At 54.3% G+C, this 8,933-nt stretch overlaps 1 protein-coding gene across 4 annotated transcripts in view; it reads left to right on the top strand.

Moving 5' to 3' along the window:
- TEX264 (testis expressed 264, ER-phagy receptor) overlaps positions 1 to 8,933 on the top strand; it is a 33,382-nt gene continuing 24,449 nt past the window's right edge. Inside the window, exons 1-3 of one of the 4 annotated variants that reach the window (XM_030934297.1) lie at positions 1 to 107; positions 1,024 to 1,115; positions 3,086 to 3,377. In XM_030934297.1, the coding sequence (XP_030790157.1) occupies positions 3,120 to 3,377 (258 nt within the window). In that variant the 5' untranslated portion in view covers positions 1 to 107; positions 1,024 to 1,115; positions 3,086 to 3,119. Of the gene's footprint in view, positions 151 to 1,023; positions 1,116 to 3,085; positions 3,378 to 8,933 lie in introns of all 4 variants that reach the window. The other 3 variants (XM_030934397.1, XM_010381622.2, XM_010381631.2) reach the window with 3 other exon arrangements.

The following is an 8,933-nucleotide window of genomic DNA, read 5'->3' as shown; positions in this document are numbered from 1 at the left end:
GCCGCGAGAGGGGGCGGAGCGAGCGTGCGCGGCGGGCGCGCGCAGGCTCCGTAACAGAGCCCTGAGCCGCCTGCGCGGATCGGCGTCCGCAGCGGGCGGCTACTGAGGTGAGGGCCGGGCCAGAGAAGAGGCATACCCGCTGGGGCGTAGGTCTGGGACCCCTGTCCGCCCTGGCGCGACCTCAGGACTCCCCGTGTCCCCTCCGTGACCCCAGCGGCCCGGGCCGCTCTTTGCAACGTCTTGCCCACAGATGGCCTCGGCCGGGTCCGAGGGCCTGGATGCGACTTTGGGGCAGCCCCTACTCTTCCGGGCAGCCCACTGCGGCGGCCACCGGTGCGGGGCGTGCCCCGGGGCCGTGGAGGTGGGGGAAAGAGGCGCGAGTCGCGTTTTAACTCCGCCTCTGTCCCCCAAGGCCGCGCCTCGCAGCCTGGGCTGCAAACTTTAGCGTCCCTTAAGTTACAGATGTGCGTGGGGCTCCGTGAGGAGGTGGGCGAAGAGAAAGGCTCTGAGTAAATAGGCGAGGCCCGGGATGAGCAGGGGCTGGAATCCGAAAGTGGGAGGCGGCGGCCCCCCGCTCACCATAGTCCACCCGGTGCCTGCTAGCACCGAAGTTTAGCCTAGGACTGGGGCCGTTTAAGGGCCCGGCCCTCCGCCGCCGCGCACGTGAGCGGCTCCAGGAAGCCAGCTGGGCGCAGCCTTCCCTGACGCTCTCCTGTACCGGCCGCACGCGTCCATGCCGGGCCTCTGAGCGGAGGGGAAACCGAGGCTAGAGGGAGGGCGCAGTCTGCCCAAGGTCGGCAGCAGCGGCAGTTTCTGAGCGCCAAGTGTGGTTGGAGCCCTCCAGGAAGAGGAGTGTGACCAGAGCTCTAGTGAAGAGCCCTGACCTTGTAAAGCTAGGTTTAGCTTCTGATTTCCCCAAGGGGTTTGAGAATGGGACGACGGTGCTTTAGAGGCCCCTGTAGGCTTTCCCTGAGGAGGGCAGTCAGGGCACGATGGTTGGCTCAGTGATTATTTCCTGGGCAGGGGTGGCTGTTCTTTCAGCTCCCAGCACTGGAGCGCTCGGTTCCTGCCGCACTGGATGCAAGCAGTTACTAAAAGTGAGCCTGGCATTTCAGGTGAACTCCCAGACCGTCTTCCTTTACTTTTGAATATAGGGGAAATTCACGTTACCCCTCCCCGTGCCGACCAAGCCTCTGAGATGCACAGGTGCATTTTTCCCCCCCTTTCTGAGCAGTTTGGGAAGTGAGAGGAAGAGAAAGGTAGATACTAAGTTTCCTTGAGGAGACAGGAAGTGTTCAGCTGAAATGGCAGATCAGGATGAGAGTTTGTCATTCCCAAGGCAAGTGGGGGCCTAGATGCTGAGAGTTTTCCAGCTTTGGGCTCAGAGATGTCCAACAAGGATTTAATGCTTGAGCCTTTCTGGAAGCCAGTCACCAGAGAGGAGAGAGAAAGTGGAAATTGGGGCCTGGAGTCAGACTGTCTGGGCTTGTGTTGCCTGCATTTTGATCCATGTGGCTCTGTTTAATACCTGTGTTACCTTGGGCAAGTCTCTTAACCTCTAACCACTTGTACCTTTAGCCTTACCTACCTCTTTTGATTGCTTTGAGGTAATGAAGTAGCCGTGTTTCAACATTTAGACAGTGCCTGGCATATAGTAAGTGTTCTGTGGAAGATTTCTCATCATTATCAAAGAAAATTGGAATGAAAGTAACTGGAGATGAGATGAGTAGGACAGGCAGAAAAGAGAGAGATACTGATGGGTAGAAGCACAGATGGGTGAGACTAGTGGGCAACACCTCAATTTCCTGACACCAAAAGTCTAGAAATTTACTTTGCCTTTTTGTGAGCAAATACTGTGTGCTCATTGACTCCAAGGACTTTTTTTTTTTTTTTGCGTAAAATCAACACCCAGCACCCACAGGGAAGAAATAATTACACAGAGCTAAGTTTTCCACAAAGCTGCAGTGTGGCCTTTTCAGCTTCAAAACCTTTTAAATGTTAAATATTACTTTTAGATAATTGAGGTGGGAATGTCCCCCCAGTGGGTCACATGGCTCTCTTCCTCTTTAAACAGTCTTCTCTGGGCTGTGATTTATTCCCCCCGCCTGGGCAACTCAGGTCAAGCCCTCCTTGTAAGAGGGTTAGGCCTCTGACCCCAAGCTGCCTGAAGACCTAGGCAGCCTGCCTTGAATAGCTCACACACTGGCCTCTGTGTTACGTTCCTGGGCCCGCTGTTGAACAGCTTCTTTTCCTCTTACGGATAATTGTTACTTCTTCCTGCTATGCGACTCCCCTTTTAGCAGCCTTTTCCTCTTACTCCTCACTGTTTCTTCTATGGGCTGGAAAATTGGGATGAAGCTTGTTAACATTGGTGGTTCAAGTCTGGGAAGCTTAGTGTTGGACTTTGTTCTAGCTGCTCAGGCCGTTTTGCTCTGGTCTTTCCTCTGGTTCTGGATGGGTGAGCTTGCTGGATTGCAAGGTCCTTGAAGGCCAGATGTACTTAGAAAAGGAGAGTTTCTTATGGAATTCTCTTCCTGAGGCACATTTTCCCTCATGGGTTTTTGTTCAGTATGGTTTGTCCCCCTGTTCATTAATAAGTGTTTGAACCTTAGCATTTGCCAGTCCTCCCTCTGGCAGTCGTCTCTGAGGCTTGGGGAGGCTGGGCTGGTGGCGTGGTTCAGCTGTGGGGAGGAAGAGGTAATGTGGAGGAAAGGCAGGCTGGCTGGTATCTGGTGCATCTTGGGGGAGACTTTTCAGGGCCAGGAGAGTATCTCTGGCTGACTCACTCCTGTGCCCCTCTATGACTCAGTTTCCCCAGGTATGACCAGGGCTGCCAGCTCACAGGTAGAGCTGCTCTGAGATCCTCACCAACTGCGATTAAGAAATAAAGAGGCTTGTGGCTTCAGTCATCCTTTGTAGCTCCCTTCTAGGTCACTCTGTGTGTAAACACCTCTGGCCCCTCCCCTCTCTGGGTCAGAGCACCCAAGGCAGGACTGAGGAGGTTGGGCCAGAACTGCTTGGCAGGCAGGTGGGCACATTGTCAGAGCAGGCTACCAGCCTCCTCTCCCTTCTTTCTCCTTTACAGCTGCCTTGAGGTGCAGTGTGGGGGGTCCAGAGCCATGTCGGACCTGCTACTACTGGGCCTGATTGGGGGCCTGACTCTCTTACTGCTGCTGACGCTGCTGGCCTTTGCCGGGTACTCAGGGCTGCTGGCTGGGGTGACAGTGAGTGCTGGGTCACCCCCCATCCGCAACGTCACTGTGGCCTACAAGTTCCACATGGGGCCCTATGGTGAGACTGGGCGGCTTTTCACCGAGAGCTGCAGCATCTCTCCCAAGCTCCGCTCCATCGCTGTCTACTATGACAACCCCCACATGGTAAGGAGCCTCCATGGGGTTCTGCCCCATTGATGGACCTGGTGGGCCAGAGCTTCTTTGGGGAGGGTAGTTTTGGTTGCTGAGGAAAGGGTGGGAGAATCTTCAAGCTGGCTCTGCACACCCCTCCTCTAAGAGCTTGAAGCACCTTCCAGATTTAGCCTGGACTTCTGCTCCCGGCATCCATATGTGGGCTTTCTGTTTGCCCAGGTCTGGTTTCCTTTGCCCATGGCTAATTGTGGATTTCCAAATGCAGTAGACTATACCACCATGAATCCCTAGCTTCTGCCAGGACTTTGGTCCCCTGCCTCCTCTTCTTGTCATCCCTCCTTCCATCTCCATTTGGGGCCAGTGCTCTAAGGCCAAGCCATTCAGATTCTGCCCATGCTTTGGGGTTACATCTTGCTGTTTCTGTGCTTTTCATCCCTCAGCTCTCCTGCCATAGTTGTAGGCCCTTGAGGGATGAGAGGGCAGTCCCTGGGCATGGGGCTTGGAATCTTACCTCTTCAGCCATTCTGATGCCCCTCAACCCAGTGATATGGCATTTCCTTAGACCTCAAGCGGCCTAGTTGGGAGATGGCCTAGGGGGCTAGTGGAGCCAGATGAGCTACTAAGATTGTTCAGAATGCTGATGTCAAAGACTAATCCAGCATCACTAGCACCCTGTGGGCGTCTGGCTGTTCTTACAACCTATGGTGAGTCAGAGCTTGCCAATGTAGCCTACTGCTATGCTATGGGGTGGTGCTGCCCACAGCTGGATGGGCTGGCAGCTCTGTCAAGGGTTCTTCAGCCTCTAATACTAAGCCATGCCAAACCAAGCATTTGGAATCCCCAGCTCTGATTTCTTTGCCTGGAGAACTCAAGTGGACAAGCCCTGCAGCCTACCCAATGTCTGCTAACTGGCTCACTGGGGCACTAGTTGAAACAGGGTGTGCTGGTTCCCTGTCTGTGCCAGGTTCTACTCCACACCTACACTCTGGAGATGAATCAGACCTGGCTGTGCCCTCAGGAAGCTCTGTGTGGCTGACATGTCAGCCCCACACAAGTGATTCTCCAACAAGACACTGTGCTTGATGTCCACAGAACTTTGAGCTCTAGGTTCAGGGAGGCTGCCATGAGTCTGCTGGGGAGGCTCAGAGAAGGGGTAGATGTCAACTGGGCCTTCTCACGTAAGTAGAATTTTTGCTCTGTTGGGAAGGGGTACTTGGCTAAGAAAACTGCGACAGCAACAGCCTGAAGACATGGGATGACTGGAGAATTGTGGTTAGTAGACATGTCGTGGGTGGAGAAAGGTGGAAGGGTTTGCCCAGCCAGGTGGTGGGGAAGTACAGCAGGTTGAGAAAAGGGTGTGGCACAATTTGCCACCTTTGTTTTAGGAAGTTAGCTGAAGGGCAAGTGGAGGAGGGAAGGAGATGAGGCAGGAGGCCATAGAAGAGATTGAGCTGGGCCCAGGTGAGAGGTGACATGGGTTGGTTGAGGTTTTGCAGTCACATGGCCAGGAGATGGCACTAACTGAAGTTGGAAGCACTGGAGCCTGAGTGAGATGGGACAGACAGTGGGCTATGGGGAGCTCCTAGACCAGATGTGTGACCCTCACCCCTTCAAGGGCTCTGTTGTGTAAGCCCCTGCTCCTCCTCCCACACCTGGCCCAGTCAGAGCCTTCTGCAAGGAGAGTCCTTGCATCTGGCTCTCTTCCCCTTGGCATGTCTGTCTGTTCTGGAATCAACACGTTGCCTCTTGGGTTGGAGGTGCTAATTCCTGGATGGGAAAGGTCTAAGGCAGCAGGGTACTCTGGGGTCAGTGCTGGAGGCTGGTCTAGGGACGAGTGAGATGGAAGAAACCTGGCATGGGATATTCTGGCCTGGCCACTGCCTCCTGCAGCTTTCCCAGAGATGTGGTGGACCCCATGGGGTGGGCCCTGGGTCTCCAGGGTTGGTTGGTCATAGTCTGACTTGGGTGCTTGTCTGGGGGACTGTGGCCTGAGAGCACAGCCTTGAGGCTAGCAGTCCCGAGTTCTGATTCTATCCCATCACTATCCTGCTGAGTGATCTTAGGCATATCACATAATCTTTCTGAGCCTGTATTTCCTTGTCTGCAGAGTAATGATAAAATACCTGCTTCATAGTAGACTGAGAGGAGTTAAGTGATATAGGTGAGGCATTTACCCCAGCACTTAGCCCTCAACAGATGCTTAACAACAACAAAGACAGGTGGGAGAACCACTTGTGCTAACATGTGCTGAGAGGTCAGACTGAGCAAACCTAGACCCTTGGCCTGGCTGTGGTCATTTGGCTGGCACAGAGGATGATGAACAGGTCAAGATGGCCCTTCTGACCCTGCCCCTCCCAGTCCTGGGTCAGTCCAGAGGACACCTGTGTCCCCATTTAGAGCTACGTCACACTGGCACGTGGGATGGCTCAGGGACACTTGGGTCCCCATCTACTCTGGGAGCTGGTCATTGCATTCTCTGCCTGACAGAGATTGTAACAGGTTCAGGGAACCATGGACCCCCAGGCTTCAGGTGCTCATGGCTATCACAGACTGGTCCGGAAGGACCTGAGGCCTCCTGGTCCACACTGCCTATTATGGAGGGGAAAACAGGTTCAGATAGTAGGAGTAAGGTACTGATCTCATACGTTTTTGTTTTAATTTAACAAATATCTGAGCACCTGCTCTGTACGAGGCTCTGTGTTGGGCACTAGGGTACCATGGGGACCAGGACCTGCCAGTGTGTGGGTGATAGGAGCCTAGAGGAAAGGCCCCATTCTGGTCCTGGAGTGGGCTGAGAACCCAAGCTTTTTGCCCCCTAGGCTGCCTCCACCAGCAGTATGCAGCCTGAGGCATGCTCTGGTTCTCAGAGAAAGAGAATAGAGGCTGACCTGTTGAGTGTCCCACCCCCATTGTGTCCTTCCCTTGCCCAGAACAACAGGTGCCAGTATCTGCTTCTCTGTGAGTGTGGAGAGGCAGTGAGGCTGTGTCAGTCTCTGTGAGTGGCGTGGTGAGTAACCAGGTGAGAGGTGCCACCTTTAGATGCTGCCCACCCCCATGAGGTGTGACGGACAGTTCCCTAGGCATGCCTCTTCCTGTCCTCAGCTGGGCAGGGAGGAAGCTGGTCCCACCTAGGCTGGGTGTGGACTCAGGAAGTAGCACAAGAAAGGGTACCACTAAGGTGGGACAGCGGCAGTTGCTGTGGACCTGTTCATAGTAGCTGCTGCTGGAGCTCTTAGCCTTGAGCCCTGGAGTCCTATATGGGAAGAGGCTGCAGGTCTGGGTGAGTGGTTCCTGTGAGGCAGGAAGAAGGATTCCATTCTTCATCCCTGAAAGCCTTGGCATGGTTGGGGATGGGAAGGTAGGGAAGAAGTCTCTTGGGAAGTGGACAGACCCTGGCAGGGGCTCATGGGTGTACTCACCCACCTCAGAGCCCAGCATTCATGGAGTGTGGGCCATTCCTCTTTAAGGTATGCAAGGGAAGGGGGATGAGTTCAGAGATAAGGGTCACGTGTAGGTGGATATCAGTCACAGATCTGCTACCTTAACACACACTGGTCCATACTGCCCTTGCATGGCTGGGGAAGGGTCCTGACTAGAAAAACTGCTCTGCCCTTAGCCCTGCTTCTGGGGTGGGTGCTGGGGGCTTGGAAAGTGACTTCAGGCTCCCTTTTGGGGCCTTGTCCCTCTGGGAGCCTTCAGTGTTGGAGGGGAAGGAAGGAGCTGGGAGGACCCTGAGTGCCTCGCTTGATCCTGGCCTGCTCTGGCCCGTGGACAGGCCTTAGTGGATGGGCTGCTGTCACTGTGCCTGTGGGCCCATCCTGTCTGCCAGGCTGGCCCTCTACCTCCTGCCCCACTCTGTGCCACCACCACTTCCGCTGCTGTGTTTGGGGCTTAAGCAACCTGCCTGCTTGCTTGTATGGGGAGCCTGGCTGGGGCAAGAGGAGTGTGGCAGCTAGTTCAATTTATGTGGACCTGTATTTGCTGCTTACACCTACCACCTAGGAGGTGGTGTTTGCTCCAGGAATGGAGTGGGTTGGGAAACTGGTGGTATTTGCTTCTGCCTTTAGTAAGCAAGACTGCCATCAAAGCCCCCTTTCCCCTAGTCCAATGAGAACCAAGGCCCAGGGCCACTAGGTCTGCAGGGGCTGAGGCTGGTGAGAGTTCTGATGTAGGCCTGTGTCACACTCCCTCTTCCCTCAGTATGTGTGGAAAGGAGGCTCCCTGCCCTCCCTGGAGGCACTTAGTTTGGATGGAGCCTGGGAAGGGGTGAGGGAGTAGGATTTCCCAGGACTGACCTCCTCAGCAAAGCAAATGGGAATGTGGGCTGGGATGTTTCCTGAGGGCCCAGGCTGCCTCCTATCCTGGTTACTCCATGGTTATTTTCTGCCAGGTGGAGTCCAGGCATTTGCTGTGCAGCAGGTTAACTATGTGGGACAGGTCTGGAAGCACGAGCTCCTCTCTGCCCACTAGAACTGTCCTTGAGGTGAGGTGAGATGAGGTGTGAGAGGAAGGGGCTTTGGATTTGCCCTTATAGGTTTGAATCAAGGCTCCACTGCTAACCAGTGTGTGACTTTAAGTGACTCACTTGGCCTGTCTGAGTCTGTCTCCTCATCTGTCACATGAGGATAAAAGAATCCCTACCTCAGGGTTTTTGTTTTATGGGAGCTAATTGATAAGGATATGGTCCAATACCCAGCCCTTAATAGGTGGGTATCACACTTGACATCCAGTCCTGCCTGAGGACCTCATGCCACTGGGACTTTGTACTTTTAGGGACCCTGCCTGCCTTTCTGGTTTAGTCCCAACCTCCTGCGGGTTGTCTGGGCAATGTGAGGCGGCACAGTACAGGGAAAAGCCATTGTGAAGCCTGCTCCTTGCCAGGGCCAAGTTCTCGGACCCTTGGATGCCTCTGGGTTGTGTAGTGCAGCTCTGAAGCTGGTCTGCTTGGGTTTGAATCCTGACTTCAGCACTGCCTTGCTGTGTGACGTTGGCTGAATGGCTTGGTTGTCTGGGCCTCAGGAGCAGGGGTGAAAACAGTACCAACCACAGAAACCTGTTTGGATTTAATGAGTTTATGCTTGGAAGGCAGCACCTGGAGAAAGTGGTGAGTGCCTGGTCAGGTATCAGCTATTTTTAGGATTCTGTTTGAAGGTGTAGGGGTATAGAGGAAGGTTCCTGAAAGGTTTCTAAGTAAACTCACCTTTGAGGGCTGGTATCTTGTTGACTCCTCTCTTTCCTCCCGAGCCTGAAGAATGAGTCCTGTCCTCTGGCCGGGCTGTCTGCATCATCTCGTGTCCTGATTGGTGCCTGTCTCCATGTGCCTTTGGGCGTAAGCTTCCCAGGGAAGTTGGGGGTTGGCCTGTTGACCTGTAGTACCTAGGAGGGCAAATGAGGTCCCGTATCAACCCTCTAGTCATGGGCCAGTGCCACTCCTCTATTCCCTTGGGAGTACCAGTGCAAATGAAGGGCCCTGCCTCTACTTTCCCCCTTAACTTGGGTAGCTCTGGGTCAGTAGGCTGGCATGGGAAGAGTAAGGGCAGCCCTCTGTGCCTGGGTTTGAGAGATGGT

Source organism: Rhinopithecus roxellana, chromosome 1, assembly GCF_007565055.1.
Source record: "Rhinopithecus roxellana isolate Shanxi Qingling chromosome 1, ASM756505v1, whole genome shotgun sequence".
NCBI classification, from domain to species: Eukaryota; Metazoa; Chordata; class Mammalia; order Primates; family Cercopithecidae; genus Rhinopithecus; species Rhinopithecus roxellana.
The sequence above is the reverse complement of the archived record's forward strand: the minus strand, read 5'-3'. Positions and strand labels throughout refer to the sequence as shown.